This window comes from Ailuropoda melanoleuca, chromosome 1 (assembly GCF_002007445.2).
Source record: "Ailuropoda melanoleuca isolate Jingjing chromosome 1, ASM200744v2, whole genome shotgun sequence".
NCBI lineage: Eukaryota > Metazoa > Chordata > Mammalia > Carnivora > Ursidae > Ailuropoda > Ailuropoda melanoleuca.
In genome coordinates, this window is record NC_048218.1 from 146,519,809 (window position 1) to 146,544,534 (window position 24,726).

General features: G+C 47.1%; 1 protein-coding gene and 1 long non-coding RNA gene across 2 annotated transcripts in view; both read right to left on the bottom strand.

The window, feature by feature from the left end:
• LOC117803738 overlaps nucleotides 1-3,102 on the bottom strand; it is a 42,142-nt gene extending 39,040 nt beyond the window's left edge. The window contains exons 1-2 of the long non-coding RNA XR_004627760.1: nucleotides 2,979-3,102; nucleotides 933-1,410 (exon numbers count right to left, since the gene is read on the bottom strand). This is a non-coding gene — a long non-coding RNA (uncharacterized LOC117803738). The remainder of the gene's footprint in view (nucleotides 1-932; nucleotides 1,411-2,978) is intronic.
• A 6,445-nt stretch (nucleotides 3,103-9,547) lies between these two features.
• DLX5 (distal-less homeobox 5) lies at nucleotides 9,548-14,008 on the bottom strand. Its single transcript, XM_002928114.4, has 3 exons — nucleotides 13,376-14,008; nucleotides 11,302-11,486; nucleotides 9,548-10,223 (listed from the first exon to the last, which is right to left on the bottom strand). Exons 1-3 carry the CDS (start codon nucleotides 13,728-13,730, stop codon nucleotides 9,894-9,896), a joined length of 870 nt encoding a protein of 289 aa, XP_002928160.2. The 5' UTR covers nucleotides 13,731-14,008; the 3' UTR covers nucleotides 9,548-9,893.
• Between the last annotated feature and the right edge of the window lie 10,718 nt (nucleotides 14,009-24,726).

The window sequence follows — 24,726 nt, forward strand, 5'->3', positions numbered from 1 at the left end:
ACTAGGTGAATTGGTGGCATTCACTAAGCTAATAGGGACGTTTATATTGAGAAACATTTCTGTATATATTGTTGAATTTTAGTTGTACATATACTTTGTATGGTTTTGTCTTCTTTCATATATGGAGTAAAAGCCACAAAACGCTGGGAGTGTCCTGTATATTTCTCACTGTGTGTCTCTATCTCACCACCCCCTCCTCCTTCCCTCCCAGTATATTTTCTATCACTCTTAAAAGAATTCCTATTTCCTAATATGGGAAGCCCTATATATAAACGTCAAGTGCCTGCAAAGATGTCAGTTTGCAGCACTAGCCTTTGTCTTAAGTACTTTAACATTAAACATGGATGTTTTCTCAGCTTCCTTTATATATTATATTTTTATTGCAATTTCTACACATTTACTTATTTAAAAAAAAAAAACCATTAGAATGATCTATCCCCAGGTTAACCTCTAGACATCCAGTAGTTCCCAGTGCTGAAAACGAGTATTCTCCTTTTCCTTTCCTCAGCCAAAATAATACAGCTGTATTTGTCTTTGTTTGGAAGCAGTTTTTTTTTTTTAAACAAGAGAAAAGAATACAAGAAAAAAAAGACAAAGTAAATGCACAATTATAACTACTTAATGTTTACACCCTTTGCAAGCTAGCTAGGTAGGAAAATGCATGATCCTGGATGAAATACATCCTTCCGATCTTGTGGAAAGCACAGAAATAATGAAAATGAAAAGCCCTTTCGTCATACAAGCAGGAAGCCCCATACTGCGAGAATTAATGGCTACAGACCTGGGCATCCTTCAAATTATGAACCTTGAAACCACTGAGCCATTTATCAGAAGTCAATAGAGATACTCAGAGTGCTCCATATAATGACAGCGACATACAGTCGTGCAAAAGGACAGTCACTATAATTAGACACAAAGCAAAGACTACTTACCAATATACCCGTTCCTTTTTTTGTTGAGCAACTTCCACGCTCAGTCAGTCTCAGAATGGTTTAAAACCGATCAGTCTTGTCATTTTCTAGCATTCGCATTGTTACATTAGGAAAAATGTTTTCTTTTCTTTTTTCCCCCTTCCTACTGTGAAACTTTGGGTTCGTAGCTCCCCAGGATCAATTCTGAACAAAGCCTCCAGCTGCAGTGCCATCCAATTTGAAGCAGACATTGGGGACAATTTAAGGTTTTTATCCACAAGAAGGTTTTTTTCCATTCTCTTAAATGCAGCCATAATTAGAGTAATTTTTCATGTAGCCCGCTGATTACAGCGTTTTTACCGTCAAAGATAATTACCTGTAATTTTCTTCCACTTTTAATACTAAAAAGCCATCTTTATTTAGATTCAGGAACAGGAAAGGCGAAACAAAAGAGGGAAATTATTCTGTTATTCATACACAAATTGCAGAGACGTAGGACCTAAAATTGAAAATTAACCAAAATTATAATGCTGAAAAGAATGGAAGAGGCTGCGGAAGTACAGCTGGTAGTGGGGCTTTGCTGAATTATTCAAATTACGTTAGAGAAAAAGCTACCATACATCGAAACCAACACTAATTTTTCTTTAAAAAAAAAAATGCTACTAGACGCATGCCAAACCACTGTGAGTGCATGGAATTCTGAAACCCAGCAAATGCATTTTAACACATTGGAGGTGTTGTCATGATCCGCCTGTAACGATCTCTCTCTCTCTCTCAACTTGAGTTTAATTAAACAAGAAATTCTGCGAAGGGGTCCTCCCAAGAACTATCCTTGGAACTGAGCTTCCTTTGGGTCCTCTGAACCTAAAGGGTTAATATTTTCGCTCTTTAGAAAGTATTGACCCCATAGTAAATTGATGAGAGAGAGAGAGAGACAGACAGACAGACTGGTAGGAGGGGCGTGGGTAAAAGGTATCGCCCAGTTGCGGTACCTACGTCTCCCCACGTTCGAACTTCCCCGGAGTTGGCGTTCTAGAGCCTCGTTCTGACCATATTTTCCAGGTAAAAAAAAGAACGAGAGAACAATAGCTGCGGGGGTGAGGGGAAGGGGGAAATTTCTTCTCGGCGCCAATAAGCATCTCATTATCTTTTGACACAATTTAGTCCAGAGGTTCCCGCCGCCAGAGAAAGGCCTTTCTGTAGAGGGATGAGGGAGCCAAAGACTTCTCAGGATCCTACACTTAACATCTCGAGCTGCTTCCAATGTCTACAGGGTCAGGAAACAGCGTCATCTATAGATAGAACAGCACCAGTTCTTGCGAGAGTCTTCCTTGGTGCGTTCCTAAATCGGACTGGTTCCTTGGCTCCACAGCTCGGTTCTGGGTCTCAGCCAATCATGCCCCTCCAACCCCAAGGTCGCGGCGTTCGGGCCCCGCGGGCAATAGCTGTACAAACCGCATCCCGCCCCTCCCCCGCCTTCCCCCCCATCAGCTTGAGGCAAAGGCCTTGCAAAGCAGCCCTGGAGGGTTTCAGGGGCCAGTTATTCCGGAAACTTTCTCCCAAGTGGAGGAAAATGTCGAAGTGGCTATGCAGTCGAGAGATGCAGGCTACACCTGCTGTTGCAAATGTCCGCATACCTGTGATACCAAAGGAGCTTTGTGGCGAGCTCCGTTTGCTCTCTCGCTGCCCCCAAACTTACACTCATCGGCACATGTAAAGATCTTAAATTTTCCTAGGACTAGCTTTGAATAACAATTTCCAAATAGATTTTAGCTTGGATCTCCAGCCGGCTCCCACCACACCTTACAGCTGCACCAAATACATCAATAGCATAGAACGCAAAAAAGACATATTGAGTTTTTAAGGATCCCAATCTCACCCGAATCCTTTTACTCACCAGAACGACAACCCTTTTACTGTTAAAGGGGGATAAAAGGTCAGAATTGAAAAATCTATAAAGCAAATTTGCAGCCTATAATAAATCACAACAGCAACACATATAGCTCGGAAAGTGTGAGAAGAGAAATATGAACTGTGCCTTGAAGTATGGAAGAAATAAAAACTTACCACCAGTGAATATCTCTTAAGCAATGATCAGGGTCTAGAAATCTATACTGAACAGAAGCAGAGGAGAATATTTGTCTGAGTCTCAGGGCAGAAGCTCTTTCTCTATATTCTTGGTTGAGTGAGCACATCCAGGTGTGAAATTGTTTGCACACCCCAGCACCTCTTATATTGCCAGCAAAATTAGCTGTTATTACTGTCACTGTTTAGTGATGGTTAGCGTGATACAAAAAAAAAAAAAAACTGCTGTAATCAAGACCTGGCGCATCTTTGCAAATTACAGATAATTGTAAACGTCCAGATTATGATAATAGCATCCTAATCCAGCCTGCAATATAATTATTACAGAGTGTTACATCTGAAACTGTCCAGTAGGGCTAATTCAGCCATTATTTAGACCCTATTTTTGCACTGCAAATGGGTTGCTGAGTTGAAAATGTACGATTGTAATTTCACAGGGCACTCAATGAGTAATGGTATAGGAAGAGGAAAATACAAAAGTGAAATGTGAACAGTAGCGATCAAATCAAACCCTGAAGGACAAAAGACTGTTTGATTCATATGGAAAAAGAAGAGCGGGAATTAAGAAAATAGCAAATCAGTGGTCTGAAGCATTACATGTACAAATCTTCAATATGTGTAGGGCTGATGTGTTTGCAAGGGCTGCTGCATGTGCTTCTGCCTGGAGTCTGAAATAATTTTCTCTCTCTTTCTTTCTTTCTCTCTCCCTTTCTTTCTTTCTTTCTTTCTTTCTTTCTTTCTTTCTTTCTTTCTTTCTTTCTTTCTCTCTCTCTCTCTTTCCTTTCTATGCCTCCTGTCTTTGTTTTCCCCGCTAAAGCATTTCATTGCTTAAGAAAGAAAAGTGCCCTTCCCCCAAGCAAAGAACATTTGTCAGTTTCACCATTGTTTCCACCAAGGCTGCCTCAGAGTGTGCCTGTCACTTGTTTATGAACATTTGCTTAAATGAATTTGCAATCTCTCTTGTCATCAGAGCAAAATGCCCTGGGTGCTTGTAAGTGTTCCTGAGCTCCATCTCCATTCTCTTCACAGAGAACAAGTCATTGAGAGTCCTAAAGGATATTAGCAGAAAACGTATTAATTGCTGCTAATTAAATAAAGCCGGCTGGGAAGCTGTCTCCTCCACTCGGCTAGGTTGACTATTGGCTTTAATCCTATCATTAACTTTTATTAATTAACACCCCGCATATAAACTAGTGCAGCTGCTTCTATTGCTATAAGTCACTGATGTGTTTCTTTCTAGATTCCAGAAAGTCCAGTATTTTTGATAAAGGACTGTTCATGCTCCCAGACATGGTTGTAAAAGAGCAAGGTCAGTCTCTTAAAATATGGAAGGACCCTAGAGAAAGGGAGTCAGAGTTAGAGCAAGAGAGTCTGGAGGGAGGCTGGGATACTCTGCTGGTCCCAGAGTGAAAGTGAACCCTGGGTTCTAGCTGTTGCTTCCAGGAGGGTAGCCCTGCCCTGGCTGAAACTTCTGGAGTTTAGTTCTGGTTCCTGGCGGGGGGGAGGGGGTTGTCCTGTTCGGATACCTAAAACCCTTATATCCCCAGGACCTCAATTTTCCACCATGACTACGGAGAATTTCCTGGGCATCCTTTCCAGGCTCTAGAACAGTATGTGATGATTCTCCCTCCTCCCAACACCTCACAGACCTAGAAGCTGCCCAACTAGGGCCATCCCGCAAGGTGGCCAGCAGGCTTCCTAGCTTCTATGAATTTAAGGGCAATAATGAAATGTTCCCTGTTTAGTGATCCCTGTTTATAGATGAAAGTTGAGTCCACATTCTGCCTCTTCCCCTACCCCTATATCCCACCTTGCAAGTGGTGAGTGGCAGAAATAGTCCTTGGATGACAATAAGCTTCCAGTGGCAGATTTCTGTCTTCTCACCTTTGCAAGAAAAAAAAAAAAAAGATGTTTTAAAAAAATCATAGCTTGGGAACTGTTTATCCTCCTTCACCCTCACCCATTCTTTTTTAAAAAAATACACTAGACTGTGTATAGTGGAGATAGAATCATTACTGAAATTTGGAGGGTGTGTGTGTGTGTGTGTGTGTGTGTGTGTGTGTGTAGAATGATGTTATGAAGCCATTTTTTTTCTTCCTGTGGGGAAGGTCGTAACGTGTGGTATTTCACGGTTTTATATAAATCTTGGTTTAGGATGTGGGACAGACTCAATAATACATGCACTTTTGGCAAAGACTCCTACAGACCCCATAAATCAGAAGAAGAAATACTAAGTCCCAACGAACAAAAGAACAGAGACATTAACTCTCATCTCCTTTAAAGACAGATTCATGTAAGTTCCCCAAGTTCCTATCCTCAGTGTTAGAGCCCGACCTACAAAACGGGTTACTGCATTTCAGGGGGCAACCTGGATGATTGAAGGGGAAGGCGCCGCCCGCCCCTCCGCGGTAGACACGACGCATACTTTCTGCCCTGTACAACAGGGGAACCTAAAGCTTGTCAGCATGCAAAAGAAAACGCGGATGGGGTGGGCGGGGGGCGGCGGGGCTGCGTAGAAAAATATTTAGCCAATTCCACATGTGCTACTGCTATTTGGGCTGTTTTCGAGGCCCAGAGTTGCTGTGAGTCTAAAAAAACCAAGTACAGTATGCAGGGACCGCAGGCAACCCGGGAACGAGAGCGGAGGGCGGGGAGCGAGCCGCAGCACCCCCTCCCCAACCTCACGCGAGGCGGAAGCCTCCACCCAGCCGCTGTGGGAGGGGGGCGCTTAAGGGTGGAGGAGAGGGGTGGCCGCAGGCGGATCCGCCGTCGTGGCGCGCTTCCCAGAGGTGCTGGAGGGCGTCTGTCCTCAGGGCGTGCCTCTGGAGAGGACTGGAGAGCTCGGGGTTGGCGAGATCCCAGCGGCCAGTGGGAGGCGCGCGATCCAAGGGCTTGCGGGGATGAGGCGGGGAGGGTAGTGGTTGGGTAGCCCTAAGGGTCCTCTCCTCGAATAGAAGGAAGCGCTGATGGAGGGCGGGGGTCAGGGGGCAGTGTTCCAGGAGGCATCCCCTGCGCTTCGGCAGGGTGAGTTCAGGAGACCCAGTGGTGTCAGGCCGGAGTAAGCTGTCGGGCGCGCGGGGAGGAGGAGAGCACCACCAGGCCTTGGCGCGCTGTGGGCGACTCCCGGGACAGCGCGGCCAGGACGCCGAGAGCCGTGGGGCGTCCGGTGGGATCAAAGAAGCCAAAGGAGGCCAGCCGGCGCGTCTGGGATTGTGGGATAAAGGGCGGGAGAGAAAGGGTTGGCATGGGCGGGGAGATCCTGGCCTGGCCGTTGTCCCCAGGAGGGGGTGTGTGCGTGTATTTGGTGTGCGGGTCAACCACGCTCCTGCCCGAGGCCGAGACCTGGGTGGATCTGAGTGTGGGTTAACAGGCTCCCGGGTGGGTGCCCCAACGGGAGGGAGGGAGGGAGAGGGAGAGAGAGAGATCAAGGGCAGCGAGGTCTGCGGGTTCCTCTGTGTGTGTGTCTCAGGCCCTGTGGCTCAGCACTGGAGCCGCCTGGCACCCACAGGAATGCGGCTTCTCTCGGCTCCCCAGGCCGCCCCCTGTTCCACAAGGAGGTGGCCGCCAGGAAAAAGGGGGGAAAAGGGGCAGAAATCCTCCTAATCCAACACGAGCTTCAAACAAAAGACCAATTTATCTGATCTTTTACAGGAGGGCCCAGGAGGCGGGCAGGGCACCACGGAATCGCACTGGCCCTGCGGCATGCCCCGGACCTCCTGGGCTCTGTGAGGTCTGAAAATAGGGGTAGAGGCTTGGGAGTATGGTGGGGATGGTGAAGAGGCCCACGGTAAAGAAAATTAAATTTTGGGGTGGGCTTAACATCTTGGGAGCACTAGATTGAAAGCTAGGCAAGTGGGGACCTACCGGAAGGCGCAAACGGAGACCCGGCAGAGTCGTGTCAGACAGACTGCATGTATGCCGGGGAGTAGTACACGTTTATATTAGATACAGGAATAAACAATGGAGAGAAAGAGGGAAGGTGGGAGGAAGGGCAAGGGAGAGAAACATCACACAGATATTTTTAGACTTTGCTGAAGATCTGTTATTTTTACATCCTTGGGCGCAGGACTGCAGGGAGTTAAATTCTCCTGGGAGAATCCCCATGGTGCCAGGGAAAACCCGCTGCAGAATGGTTTGCCAGAATATTTTTGTCCACGGCTCTCAGACCAAGTTTAAAAAAAAAAAAACCGCGCGAGAGAAGAGACCGTTGCAAGTGGAAGAAGTGAGGTTAGCACAAGCAAAGGAATCCTGAAACCAAGTCTGTCCGCGCGGCGTTATGCCTGCCCGCGTCGCAACGAGACTAGTGTCCTTAACGACAGGCAGCGTCAAGGCTGTGGGTGGAAGGGTGGTCATGAAAGAAGAGCTTCTCTCTCCTTTCCCGGGAAAAATCCGAACTCGTCCTCCCTTCAGCTTGACCGTGTCCGGTGACTGGGGATGGTAGAGAAGGGACCCCCCTTTTCAAAGCCAGGAATGGAGGTGGGGAGACGACAGGGACGGCTGGAAAAATATCTGCCCTCTCCGTGCGCAGAAAGGTGAGGATGTATGTTCCAAGCACAGTCCTGTACTCTCAGGCGGCTCGTGGATGGGAAATGTTAGAGCTGTACAGCGGGTGCGCCCCCGCCAGCCTCTCCAAACACGCACCTGGGGGCGCAGGGGAAAGCTGGCGCTCCCAACCCGCCGGCGCAGGGTTTCTCGAAGCCGAATTCCCCAGATATAAAGCGCTGGCTTCGGTGTAAAGGAAACTCCCCAAATCTTTACAAGAGAAGAAAGAAAAGCACCACTCTTTCCCTAGGGTCCTCTCATTCTCTGCCAGTGCAGAAAACAAAGTGGGGGCTCCTACGGCTTGTCCCCGAGCGCGTCGCCACCCGGAACTTCTTGCGAGAAAGGAGGGGGTGGAGGAGAATGGAGAGGAGGAGAGCTGCGACCAGAGAAGCGGCCGCTTGCACGTCAGGGGTGGGGGAGGAGGGATCCACCGCCCAGGCCCACCCGTGTGCTGTCCCGGGGCCTGGCAAGGTGCGCCCAGGACTAGAGAAATCCTCTCCCCCTCCCCCGCCACTCCCTAGGCCCCAGCCGTTACTAACTAGCGGGCTAGAAAGGAAGGGAGTTGGGGAAATGGGGAGGAGGGGAAGGGAGAAGGAGAGAGGAGAAAGAGCGAACGAACTGGTTAAATTCCCCTCCGGGCACGCAGCGTGCCTTTTCAGGTCTAGTTTCCCAACCCTGGAAGAACCTTCTCAGAAATCCTCAGATGACAGGATGTAATTTTTTTATGTGCTAATCTCCAACCCCCCCCCCCAACTTAAGAAGACTCTTTTGTCACATTTATTGCTGCTGACTTCCTAGCTGTAAAATATATCTCACATATCTTGTAATTTCCAACATAGGATTTCCCTTGGTGTCCCAAGGAAACAGAGTCAGGCGCACTAAACGACAATCAAAGAGATGCCCACAAGTCAGGCCGGAGAGCACAGCTCTGAACCAGGCTGTAGCTCTGGTGACAGTGTTGATATCTACGTACAGGGGCGCAGGGAAAAGGATGGGACATAGACCAAATTTGCTGCAAGTCCTCCCTCTCTTGCCCCAAAGAAGGCTTCACAAAGGAGAGATCCCTACATTCAATTTCCCATCCTTTGGAACCACTTTGCCACTGTTTTAGATAAAAGCAAAGCAGAAAGACCTCCTTCCTGAAAAAACCACCTGGAGTGGTAAAGAGGATGGAGGGGAAAAAATATATAATATTATCTCACACAAGATGAAATCAAAACGGAGCCCAAACGCTTTCATTCCTGTCCTCCACCCCACAATTCCCTCTCTTGACAGGAGAAGGAATGCCCCCTACCCATCATGCCCTGCTTGCCCTACTGATTTAGGTTTATCATCCTTCTCAAGTCCTGTGATCCTTTCCTGTCTCCAAAAGAGCTCAAATAAATTTATAATCATATACCAAGGAGTCCGAGACACTACCATTTGCCATGCTGCAAACATTTCAGATTTTTTAAAAAAATGTAAAAGGAAGGAAAATTTTCTTCTTCTTCTTTTTCTTCCTCTTCTTCTTCTCCTCATCTCTGGAAGCTCCCGCTTGAAGGGAGTGTAATTTGTCTAATTGCTCTGCCAATACACTGAGGTTATTGGGGGGGGGAGTTGTCCATGATAATTGCTTTGAGCTTAGAATTTGGAGTGGTTATTGATGGGTTTCTGCTGCTTTTTTACTCACACACAGGGTGGGAGGACTGGATTTAGATTCCAGCATTACTTTCTACCTGAAACAATCTGGGGTTAAACTTAAAATTATCTAAATGTTTTTGTGGTTAGGCCAAAAACCCCTAAGTATATATTTTATGGCAGTACTATAAACAGGCCAAATATGTATATAGACACATAAAGTACAGCATCCAACACACATGTAGTTTTGCATCCATACAGCCCCCAATTTCTGTTTTCCTTTTTGCCCTTTGGATCTCTGCAAAGCTTGTCTTCCTTTAATTGCCTGCATAAAACGTCATTAGCCTATTATAAGGAGGGCAAAAGGAGTATTTTTTAGAAACATTTGGCTTTCATGGTCGAAATAATTTTATTTATCCAGAATATACAGTTTAATTCCTCTATCTACACTTATTTACATGGTTAAAATAACATTGAAAAAAAGTCTTTTGAAAAGTTGAGGTCATAGATTTCAAGGCACCATTGATAGTGTCCACAGTTGCGCAAAAAAGTTCGTCTGTAAAAAAAGGGGGGACGGGGGTCCTTTGAAATGCAATAACTTACATGCAAAAAAGCTTTACACATGAATCTTTTCTGTTTCGTTTTCCAAACTTCCCCAAATGAATTCCTTTCTTTATGAGTTTCTAAAACAGCAAAACACAGCAGTCCCAAAAAAGAGAGCAAGAGAAAGCCGCCTGTCTAATAGAGTGTCCCGGAGGCCAGCGCCAGCGGGTGCTGTAAGGAGCCGGGCGGCGGCAGGTGGGAATTGATAGAGCTGGCTGCGCTCGGGTACCAGGAAGCCGAGTTCTCCAGGTAGCTGGACGCGGGGGACTGGTTGGAGGTCGGAGGGTGGGCATGAGGGTGGTGGCTGAGCGAGCGGGACGAGCCCTGGGGCTCCCACACCGCCGGAGACTGCGGCGAGTTACACGCCATAGGGTCGCTGGAGCTGGGACTGTGCTCCGGGGGCATCTCCCCGTTTTTCATGATCTTCTTGATCTTGGATCTTTTGTTCTGAAACCAGATTTTCACCTGGGTGGGGGAACAAAGGCACACGTTACCGGGTCACTCAGAGGCCGCCCGCGCCTTCCCCAGAGTGGCGACTGGAGGCATCTTGGGCCCCCAGGTGGCCCGAACCTGGCGGCTCACCGCAGTTCGCGGCCTAAGGTCAGCGGGCCGGGCCTGAGGCCAAGCCTTGATCAGGGGCCCCGGAGGACACCCCGACCCGCCAGGCGCTCTCCAGCCCCTGCAAGGGAAGGACTCCGAGGCTTTAGTTTTTGTTTGGGCTGGGGGAGGAGGGCGCGAGTGTCCCGGGCAGCGTGCACCCACGTGTAGGCCTGCGCGGTGCGCAAGGAACGCGGCGTAGCGAGCGTCTCCAAAACAATGGCCCGAGAGCCGCGCGCTAGGGTTCGGGGTGGCTGCGCGCGCGCCAGCGTGGAGGGAAAGGAGCAGTGTCCCAATCTGCCGCCCAACTCGTCCACTCCCTCCTCAGCTTCCAAAGGTCAGAATGCGCCTGCAGCTCTGGGCGGCGATTCGAACATTCTTTCTTTCTTTCTTTATTAATTTTTATAGGCCCCAGCAGGGCTGGAGAGGGAGTGAAGGGAATGGGACGACCCGGGGAAGATTTCCCCGCACAACAGCGCCCCCCACTTCGCGACCCTCAGGCTGTTACGGCCTAAAGCTCCGCAGGAGCAGGGCGTGACCCTTCAGCTTTTCAGCCGGAGGCGACCTTCGCGACCCGAGACCACCACGAGGCCGCTGGGCCCTGCTCTCCCCCGAAAGGGTCTCCGTTGTGCAGAGAACCAATTTCTCCAGGCTTCGAGGGTATCCTAGAAATGACCCTCCCCTTGTTTCCAATCTAGGAAATTGGTCCCTCGTCCCTGGAGGCCCGAAGCAGGGGGATGAACGGCGTCTCCATCCCATCCCCACCGTCGCACGGCGGCGACACCTGGCCTGACTCATGGAGGAAAGGGCACGGGGTCCGTGTCTTTCTGTCTGTGAGTTTCTCGAGGTGCTATCCAGTCAGTTCCAGCCGGTCGGGACGGAACCGCGCGGCCCAGCCGGCCTTGCAGCCGAGGCGGGGCTCTGGCCCCACCGCTGCCGGATTTACCTGTGTTTGCGTCAGTCCCAGCGAGGCGGCCAGCTCGGCGCGTTCCGGCAGGGCGAGGTACTGAGTCTTCTGAAACCTTCTCTGCAACGCGGCCAGCTGAAAGCTGGAATAAATAGTCCTGGGTTTACGAACTTTCTTTGGTTTGCCATTCACCATCCTCACCTCAGGCTCGGCCACTTCTTTCTCTAAACAATCAAAATAGACCCGGTTAGAGTTTGTCCGCAGACGATGTTTCTTTTCCAGAACTCTCAAATACAGTCCTTGAGTTTTGTTTAGTTTAGTTTAGTTTTGTTTTGTTTTACCCACGCAGTCTTCAGTCTTTCCCCATATCACCTCTTAACGAGACCCAGAGAAATATGCCCCTCCCCCAAGTCATGGAAAAGCCAGGTAGTTTGATTAATTCCCTACTTCAGTTCATTCAGGTTCCTGTGGGCTTGTGCAAAGCTCTTTGTACAGCACAGCTCCCGTCTTGGCGTTTGGGATTTAGCCCTTGCTGCAGTTCCAGCTTCACCCTGACTTGTTTTTACGCCCACCCTGTGCTCACCCCCATTTCTGGGGCGAGGTTGGCCAGCCCCTCCTGGAGCTTCAAGGGGGAGGCCCTGGGCGGTGACCCCCCCCCCGGCCCCCACTGTCGGCGTCTGTTCGGGCGCCCGCAGAGACCAGACGCATGGGCAGGGAAGACGCTAACCGAGGTCTCCAAAGTTCAAAGACCCACAAGCAAACTATGCTCCTTCAATTCAGCAGCAAGAGGTCCAGGCCGCTGCAGACAGAGGGCCGATTATGCAGCCCCCATAATCTCCCTGCAGATCTGCGAGGGCACAGATGTGTCTGGTTTCTTTTACAAATAGACTTAATAAGTTCTTGGCCAAAAGGAAAAAAAAAATCTTTCACTTATGCACGAAATACAGAGACACTGAAAGGAACGAAGACATACCACTCCCTAGGTTCTCTTTTAAAATTTAGCAAGAGTCACACATTGAAAAGGATTCTGTGGTAGGGTGTTTTCGTAGGAAAGGGGAGGCAGATCAGGACGAATTTCTCAAAGTCGTGAATATAGACGGAGAAAAAGACTTTCTGAACGCCAGTTTTACAAACATACCCTGGGGCCACAAGTCCCCTTTCCGAAAAGTACCACCTTATCAAAACCACCCATCTTTGGAAGGGGTGGAGAACCTCTCCCTGGTGTGTGTGTGTGCGCGCGAGCGCGCGCGCGCGCGAGCGCGCGGGCGTGTGTGGCAAGCTCCTGGGAGAGGAAGGGTGGAGAATGAGGGCTGTGGTCTCGATTCCGCCAAAGAAGGGGATGCTAATATTAGCAGGATTATTAATGTGCTAGTGGGAAGAGATCAAACCTGACCAGCAAAACCTCCCCAAGGAGACCTCATGCCTCTCTCTTACCGCCCAAGCTCACTAGCCCTCTTAAACTCTCCAACTAAGTTTCAAGGCGGGCGAAAAGAGAGGAGGTGGGGAAGAGGAAGACAAATTTTAGCGACCCCTCAGCAACCCTCCTCCACCCTTAAATGGCTTTTTGTTTCTGGAAATGCCCTGGATAAACCGCAAGGCTCTCGGCGCGTTCTTCCTCTGGCGGGCTCCAGCTCCCCAGCCCTCCACCCCCACCCCGCGCGCCCGGGGACACCGACACCACGCTGGCTCGTGGCTGCTCTCAGACTAATGCCGACAGAGTTTTTGAGGCAGCCTTCCACTCCCACTCGCACCAACGGAGCACGCTCACCAAAAATTCCAACAACTAACCTCCCCTTTATTACGCAAACGCCACTCAGGCTGCTTGAGTTTTTCTTCTCTCCACCCCTACCCCCTTTTCAGCCTAGTTGGCTTTCAGACCAGGCAAGTTGGGGATCCAGAGACTTGAGGGCCCCCCACCCCCAGGTGCCCGAGGGGAGGATTCTTCCAAGAATCCCTTAAATGCAGGCCTTAGAGAACGTCTCTCGGTTGCAGAGTCCAGGCCCCCCCTTCTGCCGGGGGCGCCCCCACTGTAGTGGTTGGCGCTGCCCCCCCAACTCGCCCCTCCAGAATCCGGGTTCCCGCTGTATCTGCCCGGATCCCGCGCCCCCCGTACCTGGCTGGCTGGTGGCGCTCGGGACGCGGTTGTAGGCGCCGCCGTACTGGTGGTAGGGGCTGGCGTAGCTGTAGTCGGCGTAAGCTTTGGCGGGGTAGCTGCCGGCGGAGCCGTTCACGCCGTGGTACTGGTACTGGTAGGGGTTGAGCGCTTTGCCGTAGGAAGCCGAGGTAGGAGAGCAGTAGCCGTGTGGGGCTCCCCCCGTGGGACTGTAGTAGTCGGAATCGGTGGCCGACGACTCGGGCAAAGTTGGCGATTCCTGAGACGGATGGTGCATGGCTGCGGACGTCTGGAACGGAGCTTGGAAGTCGCCGGATCGGATGCTGGGGACCCTTCTGTCAAACACTCCTGTCATCGCTCACAGGCGGCGGCTGTCCTTGCTGCTGTGGCGGCGGCTGCTGCCCGGCTTGGCTGTGAGGCTGCTCTGGTCTAAGCAGACATGGCTGTGGGAGCGAGGGAGGAGGAGGAAGAGGAGGAGGCGGAGGAGAGAAGGAGGAGGCGGCGGCGGCGGCGAGGAGGAGGCTGGGAGTCGTGGAGGCTCTGTCTCCGGCAGGCTGACTGATGGCTGAGGCGCAGCACAGCCTTGGTTAAATCCTTAATTGCGCGCTTACGCACAGCGGGGTGGATCGGGTTCCATTGGCCAGGGCCTCGGGAGCAGCAGCAACACCCTAACTCGTCCAACTAGTTTTAGCACAACAAAGCATTGCTTAAAAAAGAGAGAGAGGGGAAAAAATGGAGGGGGGGAGTGTGTGTGTGTATGTGTGTGTGTGTGTGTGTGTGTGTGTGTGCGCGCGCGCGCCTGTGTGTTGTTGCTTGTTGGGGGAGGGGGTCTCAGTCAATCTGTTTTCAGTGAATACCGAAGACAACGCAGAAGCCCCAACATCCAGCTCATTAATGTCTGGAGACAATGTGTTCCAATCAGCGGCCTCGGAAAGTGCACATATTTGGGGGGTGAGGTGGGCGTCGGTCTTTCCTGGTTCCCCACTTACCTACCCCTGTGGCTTGAGGGGTGGTGGTGGTGGTGGAACTGAACATTGATATTGAAATGAGGAATCAAAGCAAGGAATGGGGGGAGGGAGCAGGGATGTAGGACCCAAGGAGAGAAGGAACTGAGAACAATATTCTTAGTGGGTTGCTGGGAGGCAAGTTGTAACTTACCCGTATTGAAAATTTGTGATTTTGGGAATGACACAAATTTGCAGCAAGCACTTCTTTAGCAGGAGATGAGTACTTCTCAGACAAGGGCTGGATAAGGGTGCTCAAGAATGCACGCTGCCCGTTCAGCTTTCAATGGCAGAGAGTTCCTGCAACCCTAAATCTCTACAATCGCTTAAAAATATCATTGTCACATTTATGGAACATAAGAAATAGGAAGATCGGTAGGAGAAGGAAGGGAAAAATGAAGGGGGGCTAAACAGAAGGGGGAATGAACTATGAGAGACTGTGGACTCTGGGAAACAAACTGAGGGCTTCAGAGGGGAGGGGGTGGGGGACTGGGATAGGCCGGTGATGGGTATTAAGGAGGGCACATATTGCATGGAGCACTGGGTGCTATACCCAAATAATGAATCATGGAACACTGCAGCAAAAACTAAGGATGTACTGTATGGTGACTAGCATAATAAAAAGTTATTATTAAAAAAAATCACTGTCACAAGCACAAATAATTTAATGATGCCCAGATTGCTGGCCCCCAAGAAGAGCAGGCAGCCCCACATCTTGTTCAGTACTCTTGTCTGTGTGGATGCCATTGGAATAGAGGGTCCATAACTGTGTTCAGTGGCCAAATACTCCTGCAGAAGAGAATGGTTCACTTATGACCATCCGTCATTCCTCCAGGATGGAATGGGGAAACCCTAAGAAGACTAGAAAGTAGACAGGAACAAAAAGTCTTCAGGGAAGTTGTGTGAAGCCCATGAATTGCCCCCTCCTAGCTCCCTGGACGTTGCACCCAAAGACCAGCCTTTCATTTCTTGAGTCCCAGTTTCTGTATCCTCCTTCCCTTTATTTCCTGCAGCAGACACACCTTAGCTCATATGCAAAGGGAATGAAGGCTCAGTTATCAAACACTTGGAACTCGAGGTTCAGACCTGGCTTCTCAAGACACGTCACTCTTGCTGTAGGGTGATCCAGCTGGGACTTTAGAAATTTAACATGAGTCAAACTACCATCCCCCCTTTCCATTCCCCTCAAATAGGCAACTGCAGGAGCTGGATCCTGATTTGGGCCCTCCCAGCATCTACCTGCAGGGAATCTGAGACCCAGAACCTGGGATTTCCACCTGAGAATTAGGGTGGGCCCTTTGGGCCTCTCATTCCCTCACCCACCCACTCTCAACCAAAGAAAAGTTTCTACATTAGTTATGTCTAGTGCTAGTTTAGCCTTACCTTGGCCATGGAGCTACTCTGACCCAAAACAGGCTGGCAGGGAGAGCCAGGGCCCTGGACCTCGGAGCAGGATGCCAGGTTGCTGTGAAACTGCAGATCAGAGTAGCCACCGGTGCACCAGCTCCTTGCTTCTTCGGTCTGGGTGCGGGAAAACCACAGCTATTGCTGCACTGCCCCTTGGGGACGATTTCAGGGCAGGAGTCCCCCCCCGTGTCCCCCCCTTCTCCCTCCATCCCCATCCTCAATCCGGCCCAAGCCTCCTGCTTTAAGCCTGCGCAGCCTGGAACTTCTCTGAGATAGTCGCCCAGGTAAACAGAGACTTGGCTGTCCACTCACCCTCACCTCATGCTGTCGATTTTGGCACCACTGTTCACCCCTAGATTTAAATTGTGAAGAACTACAGGGCATTGGGAAAGCAGTGCCAACCCCATCGGGCTTCTAGTCCTGGTCTCTGCTTTGGTGAAGTTCTTGGCGCCCATCAAGTCACCTTACACACATCCTGCCATTTAATTACATGAATCGCTTCCCTAGAGCAATGCCAGGGACGGTTCAAAACACCTCCTGGCAAAGGCAAGTGGTGCAGGGAGCTGGGCTGTCTTAGCTGGTCCCCCACTCCCCCACTTTTTATTTGTTATAGATTTTAAAGTTACTACGTGAAGGGAAATAAAGTCAATACGGCTTCGTTCACAATGCTTATGTCCTTAGACCTTGCTGAGAAGGCAGATTTCAACGAATATGGAATTGGAAATGGCAGAATTTAGACACAATTTAAAAGTTAGGAATCCGGTTGGAAACAATGTTACAATGTTAGTTTAGACCTTGTTCAATTTCACTTTTCCCTTGTCAAAACAACAACAACAACAAAAGATATTCTTGTATTTTATCCAAGACAAGAAGGAATGGGGCGGTAGGGAAGGATTTAACGTCTTTGTTTCAGTTCCTAAAGTGTTGGTCCTCATGCCAGACCAGAGCCAATTGCGCAAAGAAAGGCTGCTGCTGTGTGAGACCTCCAAACATGGGGGTGCCTCTGAAGGTCCAGAGCCTCAACTTTCTTGATTTTGTTCTGCTTTTTTCTAGCTGGACACCATTTCCTCCTACCCCTTCCTTATAGGCAGCGGGAGGGAGTGGGAGCTCTACCTTGAAAGGAGTCTGAATCTAGTCCCACTTCATTTAACCTCATGGTCACTGTGGCTCTATGCACGAACGGCATCCGGGCCTGGGCCCCGCTTCGGATTCATACTCTGGGTGCGCACTCTCTGGGAATCTCGGCTCTCGTGGTAGCAACTTTTGCTGGTACTGTGGGTGGTTCTGACACCAAGGCCTGGAACTTCGTTTTCAGGCCAGCGGGCCAGGTGCTGTTGCCTCTTTCAAAACCAACCAACAGGCCCAGCCGTGGAGAAACAGCCCCACGGCGTCAAAATTATCCAGAAGTGCTCTCCCCACGGCTACACGTAGGAAGAATGTGAGTAATTTCGTCTCCCGGTAGCCGAAATTTGCACGGGGCGAGAAGGGGCGGGAGTCCGGGGCCGGGGGGACCCTAAGAGAAGTGCAAGTCTTTACCATGAGCGCCACCCAGTGTCCGCGAGGAACAGTGCGCTAATGGCAAACGTTTCCCAAGCTCGGAGTCTCTGGCTGGACAAGCCGGCTGTTCTTTGGGGTTCGAGTTTACTACTACGTGGCTTTCCTTCTTTCTGCTTCCAACAGATCTTCCTTTCCATCCCACTCCCTTTTGTTCCTTTCCTTGACTCCTTATATATTCATACTCTTCCTCTCCTCCCACGGGATCACATTTTCTGGGATTCAGTACGAAGTCTGGAGATTTGGGGGGAGTAAACAGGTTGTGTTAAATCTGCTGACCTAGAGTGGGAATAGTCAAGGAGGAGCCTTATTTCCTTGACAGTTCTGAAGAAGCAGGTCCTCCTCTAACTAGAAGAGACGCTGGAGAGGCTGCTCGTGATTCAGTATGCCAATGAACTGGAAAGATAGTGGCTCTGAGATTGCGGGAGGAGTGCCTTGGGAGGGGGTGGGAAAGATAATTTTAATAGCTGCATTAAACTCAGTTTTCTCCCCCTGTCCCATCTGGAAATCTGTTTACTCATAGGCATGTGAAAAGAACATCCTTTCCTTTGGGCTTGAAGCTCAGACAAATCAGTGCATCTGAAAATATTTAATTTATGTACTTAAGATCTTTTAAATATGGAAACTATTTTTCGTTTATGTAAAATGTTGTGAACGTCAATGAGATGCACATAATTCAGGTAGATAAAGGACCCCATAAAATGATACTAGCGTGATATATGCAAACTTGATACAAACAGTGCTTTTTGACTTTAGAATTTTTATCAGACTACCTGTGTTTTAAAAGTCCCATTTTTAGGCTGAGGTTTATTCTACTTTTTATTTGCAGTGCTTTTTCCATTACTTTTCTTTATCTGTCCAGTGAAAAATGCTCTCAGAGCAGTTCACTGTTACTATGTTTTTATCGATCATGATCCATCTAGAATACTTTCCAGTCCCGGGAATCTCAAACACAAACAAAGCTGGTTATGTCATACATTTCACGGAGATAGATCTGAGTAATTTTGTCTGCAATGGAGCTTCATTTTTCTCCGAGTTAGGGCTCTAAGACCCTCTAATAACTTGAGGTAACAGCCCTGAAATATTCAGTTTGATGTCTGTTTAGAAGAGATACATTTCTATGAACTGGGATGAGGTGAAAAGACAGGAAAGATTGTTTCAAAAGTGGTGAAGGCTTTCAAAAATATCACAGGTTCTTGGTCGTTGGTTTTGGCAACTCAGCTGAATGGCCTTTGTGTCTCCCGTGCTGGCTTGGGACCGACATTCAGAGGTGGTTCATCCTCTGAGTTAGCAAAACCGTTTAATTCCTCATCTAAGTTTAAAGTTCTTCCCATGTATTCATGAGGCTGAACTAACCAGGCCCAAGCTAAAATGCTCTAAAGCTCTTATAAATTGACAATGGGCTCACCTAGGGAGGGAGGTGAGGGAAAGAGTATGGGAGGTGATGGAAAGGATAGGTAGAAAGCAAGATTCCTCCCATGCTGAAATTAATTACAGTACCCCTTTGTGCTCCAGAAAAATGTGTTTGTAGTTCAAGAGTGTCTCTACCAAAGTAATCTCAAAGGATTCACTAGCAAACACTTATAGAAATATTCTGAATAAATTAAAAATCCCCACAGGGGGAAACTATTTTCCACTTAATTCCAACCTAATAGGATTTCTCAGTTTATTTCCAAGTGATAGTGCAGATCATAGACTTCTTCACATTTTATTTTTATAATTAAGACATTAAAATATGTTTATTCATTTAACTTAAACATAACTGGAGAGGAAAAGGCCTTAAGTATCCACTCAAATCTATTCTCTATGAGACGAATTTAATATAGCACAGCTGAAAACACTTCAAGTTCATCTAAGTAGGAAGTAAATGGGATTATATTATTATATGTCTTTGCAAACTGAATTGAGTCATATACTTCATCCTAAACTCAGATTTCATCTTCTTGAAAGGAAGGTTTGGCTGTGATACTATTTACAAAACCTTTATTCTTCTTAAAGATATATAAATATTCCAATTTAAAAAATACCCCTCGTGGAGTTAAAAGAAAAGTAATCGGCAGACAGGAATTCAGAGCAATGATCCAACTCTGGCAAGGAAATAGCAAGAGTGAAGCTTAAGTCATCTTTAATAACATCCTAATTCCAAGATCAATTTAGAATTTTAAAGTTCATTGATCCTAAGCCACTGTATTTTTATGATCTGACAACACCGTAGGCAAAGATGTAAAAAACCACTTCCAAAGTCAAATCCATTCAGATTATTCAAACACCGTGAGCTGGGTAAAACTTGGCGCACAGCATACATGCACACGGGTAGATAATATAATTTTATAGACGTTTTTGTGCTCTCTCTTAATTATATTATTTTAATAGATTAAAACAAACAGCAAGAAAATGCAAAAATCTTTATCTACAGCTGTGTTTACTACCTTATACCTTTTATAAAGAAAAAGATTCTTAAACAGGCAACACCAGCCTGAGCTAAGAGGTTTCCCTGCTGTGTTACACAGAGTAATCAGTCGAAGGCATGGTGCCCACCTGGACTTGCATCCCTCTGTGCTCCTGCAGAAGAAAATTAAGGCAACAGAAAGGAAAAGTCAATAGCTTTCCAAGTGAAGTGTAGCTGACACAGCAATGGAGTCACTTTTAAAAATTGTGGGCAGAAAAGAGACATTACTCTGCCCTCCGGAATCTTAGTTATGGTCAACCTGTTTAGCCCATGGGCATTTAAGTCAAATTTTGCTTTCGCAACGCTAAGTCTTCAGTTTTATTTCACTGTTTCAGTGTGGTCTCAACAGGCTCTTGGATGGCGCATTTAGCAAAGTATTATATGAACATATACATTCATATAATTTATTGCTCCATCCTGGTTTACACTTTTGGGTCCGTGACTGCACGCACTACCGGTCTGAGCGCACTCTCACAGTTTGAACCCGGATGGATTGATGCATTTCAGTTGGTTACTTAGGAAATCAGGGAACACTTTGGTTGCTGTTATAACTTTTTGCAGGCGACATACTGTGTGTCTGCATGCACTACGGTGCATCTAAAATGGGATGGGGGCAGCCAAAACGGGTGAAGGGGATCAAAAGGTACAAACGTACAGTTATAAAATAAGTAAGTCATGGGGATGTAATGTATAGCATGGTGACTATGGTTCATAATGTTGTATTGCATATCTGAAGGTTGCTAAGAGGGTAGATCTTAAACGTTCTCATGACAAGAAGAAAACCTTTGTAACTATATCTGGGGACAGATGTCAACTAGATTTATGGTGATCATTGCACAGTATATATAAATATCGATTCATTATGTTGTACACTTGAAACTAATATAGTGTTATATGTCAATTATACCTCAACAGGAAAAATAAAATAAATGGGGTTTAGAGATAGCTGGAGTTTTTTTTTTCTTTCTTTTTTTTAAAAAAGATCTTATTTATTTATTTGACAGAGATAGAGACAGCCAGCGAGAGAGGGAACACAAGCAGGGGGAGTGGGAGAGGAAGAAGCAGGCTCATAGTGGAGGAGCCTGATGTGGGGCTCGATCCCATAACACTGGGATCACGCCCTGAGCCGAAGGCAGACGCTTAACCGCTGTGCCACCCAGGCGCCCCTGGAGTTTTTCTTATAAGTTCCAGGAATCCCTGGAACTATAGAGGGAAAAGATCATTCTGTTTATGAAACTCTGGACTTCAGCTAGCTGCACAGAATATATTCAGACATTGCATTAAATCCTCTCGTAGGAAAAACAAGTGAAGATGGAAATCAACAAATTAAATAAACAAAGAACAGACATAGGTGAGTGTAGCAGCATTCATATATGGAGAAATTGAAAATACCCTATGGATGTACCATTCTTTCTCTACACTTTGTTATATGAGTCTCTCGCTGCTTCAAGGGTGTCCTGTTTTACAGCTTTTCCATACTTGCCGTTTGAGAGTTGTAGACATTTTCAGGGTTGTGTCATTGAATCCCCATGCTGGGTCTCTGGCAGGTGACCTACATAGTAAACTTGGAGAGGTAGGGAAAAATTTATAGCATTGAGAAAAAGAAGTGAACCAATCATCTTTGTACAGTGATATATTTTTTAAAGATTTTATTTATTTATTTGTTTGGGAGAGAGAGAGAGAGAGAGAGGGAACAGGAGGAGGGGCAGAGGGAAAAAGAGAGGGAGAGAAGCCTTGATCTCAGGACCCTGAAATAGTGACCTGAGCCGAAATCAAGAGTCAGATGCTTAACTGACTGAGCCACCCAGGTGCCCTCAGTGATAGTATCTTTAACAGAAGTCTGTGAATTAGGTGTGAAGGAGGGAAAAAAGTATTCAGTAATTAAAATCATCTGGTAAAATTTCTCTAACTTACAAGAGCAATGGAAAAGATTGGCAGAGAAATAGGTGGAAGAATGGAAAGCAAAAAGATCAAAATAGCCAGGCATTAAGAACCACTCTGTTCTCTCTGAATTCGAATCAACATTGGGGTGGCATTTAGGAAAAAGCACTTGTCTACCCAAGGTTTGTCTTTTGGGGAGTACTTCCCAGAGAAGTTGGAATATATGAGATAGAAGATGCAAATGAGTGTTCTTTACTTTTGACTTCTTTTAGTAAGGTCATTAAAATCCTATGTGTCCCTAAATAACACACTTTGGGAAAAAAGTTCTCTGAGTTTTTCCAATATATTGCTGGGCTCCATTCTTCTTCCCAGTGTTAGGGCGAGCGTTTGGCATGTCTTGCAAATTTTATGGACCTTTAAATGGTTTTTTTCCAAAGGGATGTCACACATAATTCACTTGACTTTCGTAGTAGCCTAAGGAAGTAGCTATGTCAGGTTGTTGTGGGGGAACTTCAACTTTTATATATTTGCCTTTCATGTAACTTGAACTTGCTCATGTTCCACATTGGCCCTCCTACCCCACCCTTTATTGGTGGTTGTGAGCCATGGTGTGGTAGCCCTGCCTGCCAGCCGCTACTGTTGGGAGTAAAGCACCTGGCCTTTGAGGGCTGGTGTGAACACTGCCAAGCGAGTGTCCCTTTCATGCCACACCATGCCTTGGAATATTCCGGCATTGAATGACTGGCTAAGGCTGGGCTGCCATCCCTCCCTGCCTGGCCTGTTTCCTCTTTTCCTTCTACCACCATCCTTGTAATCCTGACTTTCTCTATGGGCATTGAGTTTGCCTAAGTTTCTGTAGGTCCCCGTAGGTTGGTGGGCACCTCCCATGCCCCTGGAAGACAAGCTGCCACCTCCTCTGCGCTCCAGGTGGTTGGGCAAGGGGGGGGGGCACCAATAGGAACCATAGTTAGGGACCTATATTTGCTTATCTCTTTAGGAATAAATAACCACTTTCAAATACGTGTATTTTGAATATCTATTTGACAGATTAACAAACTGAAGCCCAAAGAGTCCACTTTCATAATAATAATACTTGAATTTTCTTAGAGTTTTAAACTTAAAAAAAAAAAGAAAACAACAACCAGAGGGCTTTCATGTAATTTAATATTGACCCGCACAGTAGGCAGGAAAGTAAGGCCAGGAGAAATCTGACTTCCTAAGTTCCTATTTGGCATACACTACAGAAGACTGTACTGTTACCTAAGACTAGTCAAAATTTCCCATGCTTAAAATGCTATCTGTATACACACCCGTGCGCACACACACACACACACACACACACGGGTGGTCATAGACTGAAGCAAATTTGCCACTATTTTAATATAAAAAATAACATCCATGAGACATTACCTCAGTACTAACTGCTTTGTGCGTATTATTTTATTTCATCTCTACAACAGCCCATAAGGAGGGGCCATTGTTAACCTACCTGTATTAAGGAATGTGAGATAGAGAGGGTAAGAAATTTAATTGTGCTCCCTCGCTAGTAAGTGTATCGCATGGGGAAATCTCCAAAAACAGAATTCCTCACCCTATGGAAAATAAAAGCAAACAGTTGTGGCTTTAGGTCCCAGAATACCATTTCTGTTGCTGTTCTCCTTTCCTTTGCATTCTGTCTCTAAAGACACAGGCAATAAGTCTTTTAGTTGTAATGGTTTGTTTGTGTCAACAATTTCCTTTTCCTTTAATGAATCACACTTTTCTTTAGGATCCAGTTGCTGGATATTAGCATCTGCAACTTAAGAAATTGAATTGAGATAAGAGGTGTATCTGGGGGTGGGGGGAGTTTTTAGCATCGGAGCCAGAAAATTCAGGTTAAGTTGCTCTAGTAGAAAGCTTAATTCCATAACTTATGTTAAATGTCAATGAGCAACTGGTGACTGGAGCTAACTAATGACAAACCCGTATGAAACTGAGCCAGAGATCCTATTCCACCATTTGCCTCTGTTCATTCCTTTCTCCCACCCCATGTTCACATAGGTATCTCACACATCCATCTATAGATGATTCTGGCAAAATTTTCAGTTTCTTATCAAAGTTATGTGTAGGGTGACTATATATTGTATCATTCAAACCAGGACACTTTTTTTAAATAAATTTTTTTAAAGGTTTTATTCATTTATTTGAGAGACAGAGAGGCACAAGAATGGGGAGGGTCAGAGACAGAAGCAGACTCCCTGCTGAGCAGGCAGCCCAATGCCAGACTCGATCCTGGGACTCCAGGATCATGACCTGAGCTGAAGGCAGTCACTTAACCAACTGAGCCACCCAGGTGCCCCAAACCAGGACACTTTTGAAAGTGAAAAGAGGATGGTAATAATTTCCCTACAATAACAGGAATAAACTGGAGTGGTTCGGGCCAAACCTTGATTTTATGGTATATTTCTAACACTCCTCAAAGTCTCTCAGGAGGCCATCTTGGGAAGTTCTGCCCAGTGGGGTGGTATCATGGGAATTTGCATGGTAGGTAGAGCAGAGATTTTCTAGATGCCTTGGGTCTGAGCTACTTGGCTTGTTGCCAGGAGGTTAGGGATGGTCAGGACCACCTCCTGTAGTAGTGTAAGTTGTGCACTGCACAAGGGTGCCACGGTGAAAGGAAAATGGGAACTGAAATCCAGCCTGCACTGTACTTGCCCAGCCGTGTGTCCAGGCAAGGGGCTGTATCTTCCTCAAGAAAAATGCATCTGTTTCTAATTCACACAAACTCACTAGACTCTAACTCTAACTCACTGCATAGACTGGTGGAATCCCTGAGTACAACAGAGTTCAGTCCTTTGTCTAACTTTTCTTACGTGTTGACTCTAAATCCCTTATTTCATTTTGATTATTATCTTTTTAGTAGTCTTGGCAGAAATCACGCCTCTATATTTTTAAAAGCACTTAATCTGAATCCCTCACATAATAGAAAACTTCAGAAAACTGAAACCCAAGGCTCCCAAATGCACAAAAGTATACTGAAAGGCTTTGTTTTCTTTTCAGCTTGGACCTTCCTAAGG

Excerpts from the sequence above, each read along its gene's own strand:
- DLX5 (XM_002928114.4), bottom strand. The coding sequence starts at position 13,730 with ATGACAGGAGTGTTTGACAGAAGGGTCCCCAGCATCCGATCCGGCGAC. Across the intron at positions 11,487-13,375 it reads GAGCGCCACCAGCCAGCCAG|AGAAAGAAGTGGCCGAGCCT; the intron begins GTACGGGGGGCG and ends TTGATTGTTTAG. Across the intron at positions 10,224-11,301 it reads TGGGACTGACGCAAACACAG|GTGAAAATCTGGTTTCAGAA; the intron begins GTAAATCCGGCA and ends TCCCCCACCCAG.